Consider the following 15,430-nt stretch of genomic DNA (forward strand, 5'->3'; position numbering starts at 1 on the left):
AGATTGTTCGTGAAATGAATCCATCTCAATTTTCAATTCACAAACTCTAAACATAAGGAAAGTGAATTAGAAATATTATCCCAATACAAAAAAAATCTCATAACTATTACCAACATAAAGATAGTGCATACTAAACCCCCTTGAAACGGATAGAAGTTACTGAACCAATATCGAATTGTCAAGGAGAGGCCTGGACCATCGTAAAAATGAATATGCACTCCAATAGTCATCACAAATCTAGAAAGTTTCACTGAAATGAGCTATAACACATAAATTGGAGTGACAGGTGAAAAGGATGCACGATCCAGATGATAACTCATTTTCAAGTGAGTGATTCTAGATGATGTAACAAAAGGGAGGCTTGGGAAATACATCGGCTTCTATGGGGCCATGTGAGATCCACTATAGGAAAGCTTTTGAGCTAGTTTCTCATCTCAGCAGCTGAGTGTTCACAAAAGAATCTGAAATCATGAACAATATGTTTGAAGATTTTTTCTAGGTGAAACAGCCCTTTGTTTTTTTTTTCTCCGAAAGTTACGACTCTATGACCTCTCAAGAAACATCATCTACTCCTACTGATTTTACCTTGGAAAACACCTTGGACTTGAATGAATCGACATCAAACAAGGATCCAACTCGAGGTTATAAGTAGTGTAGCGTATCGGTCGGGCCCAAAGTAAGATACGTATCGTATCATAAAAAATCATATATTTCACAAAAAAATCTTTAAAAATTTTAAAAAATTAAAAAAACAAAAAAAATCATAGAATACAGGAACACGTAATAAGATTAACTAAATATAGATATGTTCTTAATTGCAAGATATTTAATATCTTGCGTTGTTCTTGTGAGATAGTTCATGTTTGATGATGTCTTATGCAACGCATAGAGACATAAATGTTTCATATGTGATTTTATGGTTGTATTTTGTGCAATTCATCATTGTTTCATGTGTTATAATTTATTTGGATTTTTTGCTTTTTTATGATTTTTCATGATTTTTTTGAATTTTTCATTTTTTATTAAAAATTATGATTGTTTACGATACGATACATATCTTATTTAAAAAAAAAATCATCCCACTCACCTCCATTTGAAAAAATTTCAAATCAACCCCTAATCATTTAACACAAAAACCTTTGTATTCAAGATTTTTTTTCAAATCTTTTATATGGACCTTAATATCAATCCACACCCGATCTAAATCCAAACTTTATATATATATATATATGTATGTATATATATAGTTGTGTCCCCGTACCAACATTTTTTGAAATTGTTGTGTTGTACCCTCTGTACCTGCACCCGTACCCATGTGACATAGGTCCTGAAGTTACAGATTTTATGATCATTTCAATAGGTTGGAATGAAAATTACTGCTTATGGTAGAACAAGTTGGAAACTTAAGCTCCCAAAATTCCACCCTATTCAGTTGTGAAAGTCTGGATTTTGGACTCCTGATTTTTTGATAAACTAGATACTAGTAATTGATCCCAGATGATGTGCCTAAAGCAAGAAAACAAAAAACCCACACTTTGTTAAACTAAAATAGTTTCACCTCCACCCGTTGCAATTTTAGAATCTCCTATCCCAAAACTTATGTGACATGGATACAGACGTTTTGATGAAATTTTCAACATGACTAGTACATAAGGGACATGATACGGGGGCCAAAATGGAGTAAACAACAAAGCACACATCCCCCCCCCCTCTAATTATCAAGAAATTAAGAAAAGTAAAAACTTCCACACCATTATTAGTATATAAAGAACACAAAATTGAATGAGGTAAAATTCCCCAAGTTTAAGGCTTCTCTCCTGGGTTCATGTCCAGGACAAAGTTTAATCAATTTACTGCAAAGTAGCCTCAATGTTTCCTGACTGAACTAGCATTGCAGTAGGCAACTTAACAACTCCACCCAAGCAACTGGATCTGTCTGAGACATGATATGACACCCGATAACCTTGATAGCTATTGACCACAACAACCATGAAAAATAAGCTTGAGTTCATCAGAAGGTCGATAGAACAGATGAACAGATATGGCACCAACTCATTCTCAACACTCAAACCATGAACACTGTAAAACTAAGAAAATGAGAAGCTGAACTCTTCAAACTACATATTGCCCCCTGAAACAACTGGATCAACCCAAAGAACCAAGCCAATTTATTCATCAAGCAATCACTAGAATATTTCATTGGTCACAACAGAAGTCAAAGAAATCTAATCTCAAAGCATTCCTTGCCTTTTTGGAGACAAAAGGTCACAGTATTATGCCAGTAAACAAGAAGAATGATGAGACAGTAGAATAGAACAAAGTATTTCTAACTAGGAGAGGTTGAAATATGGAACATTGAAAAATAGAACAAAGTACTGAGAAAATGGAGAGTTTCTGTCAGTGTTATTAAAAACGCGCCTCAAGGAGCAAAAAGCGTGCCTCGCCTCAAGGCAAGGGCCTTTGTGCCTTGAGGCGTAGGTATAAAGCGTAAAGGCCTCAAGGCGTACGCCTCATACACCTTGAGGCGTACACCTCAGGGCGAGGCGCGCCTTGAGGTGAGGCATAGGCGCCTCATTTTTTTGGTCAAATGGGGGTCAAAGCCCCCATTTGACCAAAATTTAGGGTTGCAAATTCTCTCACTCGTCCTCTCACTCGCCTCTGTCTCGTCTGCTCTCTCCCACCTCTTTGCTCGTCTCTCCCTGGTCTCTTTGCTCTCTCCCACCTCTCTCTGTCTCATCTATCAACCTAACCTGAGCTTGCCTTTTGAAAGTAGAAGAAGCCCAAGAAAATCGGGTATGATCCATAAGAAACCGGGTCTCAAACATAAGCCCAAAAAAAAATCTTCGGGGGGGGGCACTGCATTTGGTTCTCACCATCGTTTGAGACCAAATACGGGTATGGCTCATGTGAGTACTCATTCCACTCGAGTAGGATTCATGGTGTTGATGAGAGTGAGCAGGTAAGTCTGCCCCAATGTTGCAAATCTTGTTCTCAAGTAAATCTCCGTCAAAAAAGGTATCGTGATAGTATAGAAATTCTTTTTTTGGAAAAAAATATTGGTATACATAAATATAAAAATCTCATAAACGATATGTAAAAAGTATATTCAAAATATAAATAATAAACATGCCCTAAAAATGCTATTTTATTGTGTATGAACTTGACATATTTTCAAACTAGCGATATTTCAAAAATCAATATTTTCCAGTATTACATCAGTTTTTTAAAATATCACAATAAAATTGTGATCTTTTTTAAATCAATGATATTTGTGACATAGACTTACCCAAAGAGTTTTTTTTTTAAATGATAGAGGAACCCTCGCTGAGAACCAAGTCACTTAATGTGCTCACCCCCTGCGAGGTAAACCCTGGACCCACGCCGGGGGGGAGCCCCCGGACCCCCCTTACGGCAAGGGCAAAAACTTTGAATCAGGCTCCACAACTCATTAGTATTTACATGATTCTGGAACCACTCCACTCATTTTTTCTGTTTTGTCTGTTGACTATATATCTAATCCACTTGAACATTTATGAGTAGTTTTGTGTCAGAGTTTATGAAACTTTTCAGCTTCAAGTTGACAAGTTCTTTTATAGCCTTAAAGGTGATTGGTATGTTGAATGCTCATGTGTATGGTTTCGGAATATTTACAATGTAGAACTTCTATTGGCTGTAAGCATTCCTCATAACCATGAGTCATTTTGATCATATTTTTCTTGAAATTAGTTATAAGGCACCTGTTCTGCAGTTCATGAAGGATCACGTAGCTTTCCACTATGACTTGTACAGGTCCTCTTGGAAGCTGGATACCTAAACTTGTATTGCTCATAGAATTGCTTTTGGTTTCTGTCTTGAAGAGGAGCTTGAGGCTTAAGTTTCTCTGGTTTGCCTTTTATTGAGGCAAAGAGGGAAACTTTAGGTGATCAATGCAAATAACTAATATTATGAAATTAGCAAACTCTGCAGATGTCAACATAACATGGTTATTGAATAAGAAAAAGAATTTCTTATTTTTTCATTCAATGGAAAGATGATAGATTTGAACCAACACCACACACCAGCAACCTGTAAGGATGGTTCCCTCAAGAAACCATCTTCCTAAATGTCCTATGTCCTTCCAAGAAGAAGACGAGTCACTAGCTCTGTCCCTTGGTAAATGAGCCAAGCCCAAACATGCTCTGTTTATTATTTTTTGGCTATTCTTGTATAGGTATAAAGCGTAATTCCTTCATCAATAGAGCATTTTTTATTTATTTATAATTTTAGATATTTTTTACAGTTTTTTTTAACAACAACAACAACAACTATGCTTTCATCCCAAAACAATCGGAGTCGGCAATATGAACCAACAAAGAAAATAATTTTAGATATTTTTTTACAGTTTTTTTTAAGTTTTCAAAAAAAAATTGAGGCTTACGCTTTACGCCTCGCCTCAGATTTTGGTGGAGCGCCTCAGCGCTTTTCACAACACTGGTTTCGGTGCTTGTCATCTTGAACACTTGAAACAGCAGCAGCAAGAGATGTATCACCGATCAGTACACAACGCAGAACCAAAATGGCTTGCAATGGAAACAAATGGTGCCAATGCTGGATGCATAGGGCAGAGATCATAGAAGTCAAAGATAATGATGACACAATAGGCATATAGAAATACATATATCACCAAGACAACAGTATTTTGACCTTAACCAGAAATTCTCCATTGAACTCTTATGAGCAAAACCAAAAATTTCAGCAAGTGACAGGCTACAATAAAACAGTGAGATTTTGCCAGTCCTGTGAACTAATAAACTTGACAACACCTCATTTACAAATAACTTTCTTTAAACTGAAATTCAAATCAGGCCCCTCCATTGAACAGTTTAGCAACCCACCCTTTTTTTTCTTAAGATATGGAATTTTGTGCAAAACATTACATTCAAGTTGATTGATGAAAATTAGGGCATAGCATGAACTAACAGAATCTTCGTGTTTTTCACTCGTTTGAACTATAAATACACATGCAGTATAATCATCTTGAAGAGACCAAGGTTATCACCAACATCAAAGACCACCAGTAGTTGATAATGTTCATTTACCATGTACACTAATCATGAGAATGATCTGATCCTCATCACGCTGCATGTTAGGATAATCATCATAACCTATCACCTTTCATCACCATCACTGCTATACAAATGCTCATCTCATCTATCACCACAATGCATCACCACCATCACCTACACCACAGTCATCATGATCAATGTTGGATTATGCACATATTACATAATGCATAATTAACATGCCAGCTATCACAATATCACTAGTTGACTAGTGAATACTTGTTATTTATCATGAGATTTCATGTATATTATACACACTGGATTTTCAGGAGTAATCTTATTATTCTGCATGATTCTATGTGTGCACACGCACACACACACACACACACTACGTCACATGGATAAGGGTACAGGCACACTAGAATATGAGAACTAAAGTGTGAAGTAGCCAGTAGGCATTTCCAATACTTTCTTTGCAAATCTGAACATGTAAATGTGTTCAGCATGGTCCATTTGCTAGGAATTGACTGTTGGATCATGCTTTTTCGACAAAAAAATATGAATATTTATGAAGGGAGAAGGACTAGTGCATGGACCACCTAAACTCTCTCTCTAGCCCTTCCGTCTCCAGCCCCATTCCCCCTCCATGTCCACTCCCTCAAGCAGTTGCCAGCAATGGGCTTGGCGGCCAGCCAACCTCCGCGGTGGTTCAGAGAGAGAGAGAGAGATCGGGCTCACTACCACCACTCCCCATCAACCGCTGCTCTCCCTTGACTTCCATCATCGACTGTCGGCCGACAAGCTGATGGATGGTGGTAGAGGCAGGGTTGGGGCACAATCGAGGGGGGAGGGGATGTAGAGAAGGGGGCAAAAGTGAAGGGCAGTGGAGTGAAGAAGAGGACCACCACCACCAATAGATGGGTCATCCGCTGGCTGGCCAGCTACCCAGAGGGTGGGGCAGGAAGGCAGGGGGCAATTCAGGGGGGTCGTCGTCGACTTCTCGTCGAAGAGAGAGAGAGAGAGAGAGAGAGAGAACTGAACATATTAGGTCTCATTTCTCGTGCTACCCCATAGTTTTGAAGTGTTTTATGATAGATCTGAACTATTAGATGTGTTTAGCATGCTCGATTTAGTGGGAATAGACTCTTGGATCATGTTTTTTTGACATAAAAACATGTTTTTATGAGCCGGGAAAAACTGGTACCTTCATAGCCATTTATTTTGGATCACCGGAAAAACCTGTATACAGGTCAGATTCTGGTGATCCAAAAGCCAGTTCCCACTAAACAAAACCTATAGACCACATCTATGGTGTTAGATGTGAGAAAAAATGCCAAAAACGCTGATTTTTGAGGGAGCAGGAGCGCATATATATATATATATATATATATATATATATATATATATATATATATATATATATATATATATATATATATAGGGATAGCATTTGCTGCCATCGTGGGTAAGGAACCCCTTAGTTGGAACTCATAGGGAGAGATTATTTTGACCAAATATGACCTCATGGATGTGTTCATCATGGTCAAAATAGTAGGAATCAGGAATCGACTCTTGGATCATAGTTTTTCAACGTAAAAATATGTTTTTTCAGGTTTGAAAATTTGGTACATTGTGGGCCACCACTTTTTCAACCCTCATAAAATCTGACATACATCAGAAAAGCATCATCCAAAGGTATGTTTCTACTAAAATTAATATGTAGACCACTTCTGGAGGATTAGATGTGCAAAAAAAACTGAAAAAAATAAAAATATTATATTTTTTACTAGGGGTTCCTTATCCACGAGGGTAGCAAACATTTTATACATATATAGGCAAAATAAATAATAGATCTGTAAATATTCCCAAGTTATGTAACTTTTTGGACTATATGTTGGCCATTGCTATATTGGATTCCCTAATTGTTCACTTTTTGGTTTTCCGTTTTTGAAAAAGCCTCCACATCTGTTTCTGACTCCAGCAATATTATTTTCGGCATTTCCTTTTCTAGTTCCATTTTCACCGTACTTAAATGTTTTTTTGTCATTTTTCAGAGGCTTTAACCTGTTTTTAGGCTCAAATAAGATAGCTGGACCAGTTAGAATTGCACTATTTAACCAAAGGGTCTTGAATTCGAATCCCAACATGGGGTTGTCTCCCAGAAAAAAAAGGAAGAGGGGGAAAAGGTTAATTTGCAACCCGCATGAGATGCTAATGGTATTGACATATCTAATATGTTTTAAATACCAATGAAATTGTGAATCTCCATGGCCCTCAATCTTGAAGAGTATAAAGTGATACAAATGTAAATGCATCTCAAAACCTACTCAATTTCGCCAATGACAAATTGCCACACTGATCAAACATAACTATATAATAGAACTACAAATGTAAAATCCTACAGGAACCTTAAGTCAAGTGTTTACATACTATCGACGTTCAAAATCCTCTAAAATGATAGACATCAACATTCACTGAGAGAGAAGTCTAACCTTCAATGCCAATTACCACAAGTATGCATATAAAAAAATCTTCTTATTCCACCAGCTATAAATCGCCTTCAAATAACCAAAAAAAAAAACTAGAATCACCAGTTCGAAGATTCTCCCTTAATCTCCGTAACTAAATAAATTAAAAGCAATCATATACATCATCCACATTCATCAAAGAAAAAGTAACACAACCACGAAAAAGCACGATAAAGACTCCCAACGCACAAAACCCCAAAACATTTCCTAGATTCGCCTCACTTGGTGAATCCATAAAATCAGAAAGCACCAAATTGATTTTATGTATGAAAAATCAAAGAAATAGAAGAATAAGAGAGAATAGCATCTGACGATTGAAACAAGAGAAGGAGAGAAAAGATAGGGAATTCGAAGGAAGGGGGTTGGGTGGTCGGTTGGTACCTTGGAAGGGTCGACCTTCTGGAAGTTCTTGACGACTGAGATGATGCGGTCCGTGACTTCGGACTTGTCGAGGAAGGAACCCCTCACCTCCTCCGAGTAGAACCTAACCAACCGCAGCAGCAGAGGCCACCAAGAAGACGAAGAAGAAGAAGAAGAAGAAGAAGAAGAAGAAGAAGATGGGGAGTGAGAAAAGCGTTCACTCTCTCCCTCAGGTGCTTGAGAAGCGCGTTTCTCGCGGAAGAGGCCGCCATCTCTCTCTCTCTCTCTCTCTCTCTCTCTCTCTCTCTGCGAGTGTGAAGGAGCGAAAATGAATGGGTAGGGAGCTTCTTTAAGGATGGAAATGGTTCGGGTTTGACCCGGTTCCAGAAAGATCGGGTAAGGTCCGACCGTCCGAGTTGAAGTCGCTTTAACTAGGGCCTAGGGATGCAAACGGGTCGGACTCGGGCCGATCTTACCAGGTTCGAATCCGAAATGTAAGCAGTATATCTGAATCCGGATCTGTATCAGATCTGAGAAGGTAAGATTGAATCCGAATTCAAAATACATGTGGTAATACTCAACCCAGAAAAAGTTTGGAACAAAACAAGCTATTTACATGTAAAAGTTGCAATCAGGTCAGATTTTGATTCGGATAAACACAGATCCAAATTAAAATATTGATCTGAATCCGACCCAAATCTGAAAGTAATCCAATTGGACAGATCTGAATCCGATCCAAATACACATTCAGATTTTACTATAGAATCCATATCCGGAAATAGCATGTCAGACTCGGATCAGATATCTGATCGTGTCTGATCCGTTTGTAGCCTTCAACTCTGGCTGGGGCCACAATGGTTTGTGGGTTTTAGGGGATGAGCCAAGTCCTACCCAGTGCACTATGTCAGACCAGCGCTTATCGACCTCAGACCCAAGTCCAGATAGGAACCGAATTTTGCGTATTTTTTCAGTTTGGGCTAAGGCTAGGCCTTATTATAGTCAAACAACTCATTCAGTTTTCAAATTTAAATTATTAAATAAAATATGTTCAATTGAATTTTTGAAAATCAAAATGCTGAAGTACGCTTTATTACTCTGAAAAATATGCATTAGTATATTTTCAAAACAAAAAGCTCATTCTATCCCTAATAATAACTATGTATTTTAGAGAACATTTCTCCTCTTAGAGAAGTTGATTATTTCAATCAATTGATCACCAACAGCATCGATATATTACCGGGAGATATACATCTATTGTGGTACTAGACCATAATAACTTATGGTGGTATACCCTTGATTTACATTAGTTATAATATTGGAAAGCAAAAACTGACCTTTAGGACATGTTTAACATTTTGATGTATTAAAGTTGATTCCAACGTGTTATTTTGGGACTCTTCCAACCCATTTTCAGCTGTATGATGAGCTGTGAATCATTGATATTTTACCATCTTAAAAACTGAATGTTGAAGAGAAAAGCAGAGGAGAGAGAGAGAGAGAGTCATTTTAATTAGAAGTGATGAATCTGATCAGTAGAAAAGCAAGATACTCGTTATGTGGTGCATAACAAACTACAACTTGGATTCCAGACCGACAAACCTACCAGATATTGTACAAGACGAGCCAAGCCTGTAAATGAGATGAACAGACCAATGGGTTATTCAAACATAACAAAGGAAACCCACATTTTCCAAAAACAGTTACACGAAACAATAAGCACTGTACAATTTGTCTGAGAAATCAACATCATCTTTGTTGTCAAGCATCACTTTTTTTCCCCACTTCAATTTCCTAACAAGATTGTTAGAGCCACATGAAAAGCTGGAGAACAACATTCAGGAAGAGATGAATACTTATTTTCATATCAAATCATCTGAAAACCCTTTGACGGTCCAAATTCAGGAAAGAACATTCTGAATCTAGGCTAAGATCTTTGATATAACTGAGTGCCCTGTCTGACTTTACAGGACCGGGTAGAGCCTTCAAACCTGGTGATTTCTGCTGAGAACCAGGGTTTTTTTTGAGCTTTGTGCTACTTGCATCACTTCTAAGAGAACCAAAAGAAGAGTTCTTGTTAATCAACTTATGGACAGAAGCACCTTTTGAGGTACTCATTCTTTGTCTTGGCGTGCTACTTGACCTAGCTTTTGCCTTGGCAGACTCTGTATAGACCATATAACTTGGAAGGGAAGTTGTTGAGCTTGCATATGATTCATCATCTCTGATCATAATTCTCTGTGTTGATTTTCGTGGATTTGTGGTTGGAGATTGGGATCTCATCAGTCTTCTCTTATGCTGCAATTCTCTTACGTTGAGTTTGCTTTGTATTTCTTCTGCAAATAATGTATCTAAACAGGCTTTTGTTTCTGCAATCTGCTTCTCAGAAAGTAGGTTTTGGTCAATACTTGATGCTGATGAAGTCTCTGACACCCTCTGATGTGACTGAGCATCCATCCAGCGCTCTATCCAGCTCCATTCAACATTTTCAGTGTTTGAATGACATTGTTTAACGGCAGAAGTTGAAGCTGTTGGTTTTTGAGCAATCTTTTTATCCTAGATATGTGAAGAAGTTGGTAAAGGTTATAGATGTGTAAAAAAATGAACAAACTATGAAATCAGATAAGTTTCTTTACACATTACTCTATGATCCAGATAATATTCCTTGGCCCTTTCTCGTTTAAATGTAGCTTCTTGTCTGCTCAAGAATATGATTTCAGTTTGTTCCTTCGATAGTCGGCTGCCATCCCATCTTTTTTGACTACCATCAATCTGCACACAAGGTGAAAATAAAAACAGAGAACTACATGCTAGAAATCCTGCTGAACACAATATACCTTTTGCTATAAAAAACTTGAACTTTCTAGTAAGCAAAGATGATAACTAACTACATAGAATTTATCACAAAAGTTCAAACTTTGGCAGAGAACCAAATCATAAGCGACAGAATATAGTTCACATGCCCTTCTCTTTCAATCTATTAATGATCAAGTTCAAAAGTGCACTAGTATAAGATGATGAGATTAAATATATACGGAAGACACTTGGTTTTCCAAAGTAAAATAATAAATTACTTGGCATTCCTACCTCTGAAGGATGTTCCTGGGTTTATAAACTAAAACGTGGTAAAACATAAGGAAAGCAAATTGATAGATTGCCCACAATTTTTCACTTGACAAAAAGGCTGGCATTACCACAAAAAGGGAAAAAAAAAGATACCCAGTCCTCTGATCTAGTTACTCTATTATTGGTGTCCAAATAGAGTTTGGATAATATGTTATGGAAAATTCTTATGGGGAAGATTTCATTGGTGGAAGTGACTCTATACTTAGAATTAGAAGTAATGGACTTCTTCTAGTCCCTTGTACCTAAATGGTGGTCAAAATTATCTGGATCTTGAAGGGTCAAATTAACAAATTGCAAATAAGGGCCATAAATGGTAAAAATGGAGAGAGAGAGAGAGAGAGCTTCTTTCAAGCATGGAACAATTGAAGTGCATCACTGTTTTGATTAAATATACAACCTGGTTGTTTCCTCTTTATTTAGTTTTTTTTTCTACATCTTAAAATACTATCATATGCATCTCATATTTAGAAATCATGGCAAAAGATATTTAATACATTATTCTAGAAAATAAGGAAAGTTAAAAGGCAAATTAGACAGCTTTCATTCATGTTAAACTACAAATTTCTACCATATAGCACGAAGTTAGCAATTAGGGGTGGCAACTGCGTCTCTTCCCCACAATTTGGCATCAACCTGCCCACAATGATTGAACACTTGGTTCTGTTAGAATGTGGGTTTTGTCTTTTTGATATATGTAATTTTTGTAATATGGGTTTTTTATTTTTTGTTTTAAGTTGTAATATATTATATTGTCAAGGGCATTTCTGCCCTTGACAAATATAATAGCTATATAGCTGTTGGGGCACCCCAACGGCTAGAAATCTAGCCATTGGGAGCTCCAACAGCTATATTGGGGAGTCTCTCACTCGCCTTTGTGGCTATAAATATGGGGCTTAGACCCCTTGTAATGTAATGCATTTTGTGTGCATTTGATCCTCAATAAAGACAATATTTTTTATATATTGTATGTTCATTTCTTTAAGCCCATAAGTGTGCTTGTGCTTTTGCCCCTTTGTGTGGGTTTGTATTTGCCTCTTGTTTGAGGCAGTGGAAAGTTTGTAATTTCATTAGATAGTATCAAAGTCATCGGTTGAAGATCTTGTTCGTGTGATAGTATGGATCATGTGATCGAGAGCTTGTGGTGTTCAAATAATACATTTGCTTATATTCTATCTTCATTTTTTTCCCTCTTTCTCTTTTTCTATCTCTTCTTTGTAAAATGGAGAATGAAGGAGTTGTCATCTCCATTCTCGTAAGACTCAATGATACAAACTATGTGACGTGTTCATCCATAGTGAAACACAAAATATGTGAAAAGGGTCTATGGGGTTTGGTTGATGGCACCGAAAGAGAACCTGAGCTTGTGCTTACCAAGATCGAAAATGACAAGTAGCACTTCAAAGAGAATAAATGTCTAAAGTCATTGCCGAATATAAAAAAGGTGGAAAGAGTAGAGGATGGGTCATTCCAAGATCATTGGATGGCTCATCAATAGTGTTGACATCAGGAAATGTTCAAGTTTGGCAAAATTTAATTTTGCTAATGATGCATGAAAGTATCTCAAAGATATGTATTGTCTAAAAGACATAGCTTATGTATGTAATGTGCAAAATAAAGTTAGAACTATGACCCAAGGGGAAATGAGCATTAGGGAATACTATAATACTCTTTCTCTATTATGGGATGAATTGGCTTTTTTAGAGCCTGAGTGACATTGTTCTTAAGACGTACAACTTTATGAAAATCAAATCAAAACGAAGCATTTCTACCAATTTATTAATGGGCTTAGAACCGAATTTGAAAGGACCAAATCGGTTCTCCTTCGTAGAGAAGGTGTTCCTTCCATAGTAGAGAAGAAAATAGATTAGAAAACCTCAGCTCTACCAAAGATGAGTAATCGGTGTTTGCTATGTTAAGATTCGAAAATTATACAAAAGCATATAGGCCTCCTCACTTTAAAAGAGGCCAAAGTGACTATAGCAGAAACTCAAATGATTATGAGAAGAGCTCAAGTGACTATGAATACAAGAGGGGTGGTAAGATAATATGTCACTCTTGCAAAGAACCAGGCTATATCAAGCCATTTTCCCCCAAAAAGATAAATGAGAAGAAAGTAGCCTCTATGGGATCCTCAAGCGAAAAGGGTGGTGTAGATGAAGGTTTCAAGAACGTCTCTCTTGCTCAACTCATGAAAATCCTTAAACTACTAATCAAAGGTCAATCTTCTTCTTTCTCTAGTGCGGTTGTATCAACATGCATGGACCCCGGTAAGAACTCGTGGATTCTCAATTTCGGTGCCTCCTTTTATATGGCTCATAATGAGTCCATACTATCTGAATGTTTAATTAATTCAAATGATGCTTATGTTTCAACCGCCGATGGAACATCTTTAAAAATTAAAGCTTGAGTACTTTGAAATATTCTTTTAAAAATAATAAAAAAAAATTGTCCTAAATATTAGAGTAGTGCCCAAATTTAACCTAAATCGCTTATCCATTTATCAAATTACCGACTATGGATGTAAGGTTACTTTTTCACCTAATGATTGCTTGGTATAGGATCTTAAGTCCAAGAAGTTGATTGGGCAAGGCCATACAAGAGGAGACCTCTACTACATGGACAATTTGAAATTGTCAAATCAAAATTTCTGTAATTTTGTTTAGAAAAAAAGTACTGAACATTGGCGTAAAAGATTAGGACATCCAAGTATGTAAAAAATGTATTTACTCCTTTTTTCTTGAAAATTTTAATGAAAAATATTTTACTTGTGAAGATTGCATACTTGGAAAATCAAAATCTCTACCTTTAGGAAATAACCAATTTGTATTTAAAGAACCTTTTGAGTTAATACATTCAAATGTATGAAGACCGACACTGGTTGTGTCCAAAGAAGGAGATACTTGTTATGTAATTTTTGTGGATGATTATAGTAGGCACACATGGATCTATTTTCTTAGACTCAAATCTGATTCCGGAAGAGAATTTTTATCAAAAGATTTTAAAAGCCTTCTTGATCAACAAGGGATTACTCATAAAAAATCTTGCCCTTGCACCTCACAACAAAATGGGTTGGCCGAAAAAAAACATCGGCACATTATTGAAACCACTAGGACTCTTTTAATATCCAAAAAATGTTCCAAAAAACTTTTGGGCCGAAGCCGCCCATACAACGGTCTATTTAATCAATAAAATGCCTTCTAACATTCTTAGAAACACTTCTCCTATTGAAAATTTGTTTAAAATTCCTCTCGATTATTCAAGATTGAGAGTCTTTGGTTGTGAATGTTTTCTTCTTTCTAACAAAAATGATAAACTTTTCACTAAGGCCATTATTGTGTTTTCCTAGGCTATACTGAAAACCAAAAAGGATTTAGGTGTTGTGATATTGAGAAAGACAAGCTTGATGTTTCAAGAAATGTAATAAGCTTGATGTTTCAAGAAATGTAATGTTTCTTGAAAAGGAAAATGGTTTGGGAAAAATCGAGTCTAAGAAACCATATGAGTACTTATTTTTGTTTGATCTAATGAATGAGCATAATAATGGTAATATTGATGATGTTGATGTAAATGAAAGTAATGATATTCATGATATGCATGAGAGTGTCAATTGCAACTCATGATAATCATGAAGGAGATATGCATATTGTTGAACCTCACAATGAACTTTAAACATATTATCGTCGTACACAAAGCCAACCACCATGTGCATTAGAAAGGTATATTCAAAGTTAAGACATAGATCAATCTAGTATTAGGAGACCTACAAGGATATCCCAAGCACCTAGTAGGTTTGTATCCTATGAGTCCATTGAACCCCACTAGAGAACGTGTCTTATGGCCATATATTCTTATGTAGAACCTTCTTCCTATAATGAAGCCAAAAAACATCATGAGTGGATTGATGCCATTAATAATGAATTAGAAGCTTTAAAAAATACCAAAACTTGAGAGATTCAATCATTACCTATAGGAAATTAAACCATAGGGTATAAATGGGTCTATAAAATTAAAACTAAAAGTAATGGCACATTAGAAATGTAGAAAGCTAGGCTAGTTACCAAAGGGTATAGTCAAGAATATGGAATAGATTATGAGAAAACCTTTACCTCAATAACTAGGATGACCACAGTTCAAACTCTCGTCGCCATAACATTTATTAGAAAAAGGCCTATCTTTCAAATGAACGTTAAAAATGTCTTTTAAAATGAAACCTTAAATAAAGAAGTCTATATAGAACCTCTACTCGAATTAGGTTTGGCACATGAAAAAGTTCTTTGATTACAAAAAGCTTTGTATAGTCTAAAACAAGACCCTAAGGCTTGATAGGATTGTTTTAGTGATGTAATGGTTCAACTAGGATTTAGATCTTGTTATACT

At 36.4% G+C, this 15,430-nt stretch overlaps 2 protein-coding genes across 3 annotated transcripts in view; both read right to left on the reverse strand.

Annotated features, from left to right (window-relative positions):
* LOC149814466 (acyl carrier protein 2, mitochondrial-like) overlaps positions 1–8,202 on the reverse strand; it is a 54,201-nt gene extending 45,999 nt beyond the window's left edge. Inside the window, exons 1-2 of the mRNA XM_089989347.1 lie at positions 8,139–8,202; positions 7,947–8,088 (exon numbers count right to left, since the gene is read on the reverse strand). Coding sequence (XP_089845473.1) covers positions 7,947–8,088; positions 8,139–8,202 — 206 coding nt within the window. The remainder of the gene's footprint in view (positions 1–7,946; positions 8,089–8,138) is intronic.
* Positions 8,203–9,657: 1,455 nt separating this feature from the next.
* Positions 9,658–15,430, reverse strand: part of LOC149814469 (protein IQ-DOMAIN 3-like) — a 39,628-nt gene continuing 33,855 nt past the window's right edge. For both annotated transcript variants that reach the window (XM_089988692.1, XM_089988693.1), the window contains 2 exons: positions 10,571–10,699; positions 9,658–10,483 (listed from right to left, as the gene is read on the reverse strand). In XM_089988692.1, coding sequence (XP_089844818.1) covers positions 9,800–10,483; positions 10,571–10,699 — 813 coding nt within the window. In that variant the 3' untranslated portion in view covers positions 9,658–9,799. The remainder of the gene's footprint in view (positions 10,484–10,570; positions 10,700–15,430) is intronic.

The sequence above is a fragment of the Nuphar pumila genome, chromosome 15 (assembly GCF_984573655.1).
Source record: "Nuphar pumila chromosome 15, dmNupPumi1.hap1.1, whole genome shotgun sequence".
In the NCBI taxonomy this organism is placed as follows: domain Eukaryota; kingdom Viridiplantae; phylum Streptophyta; class Magnoliopsida; order Nymphaeales; family Nymphaeaceae; genus Nuphar; species Nuphar pumila.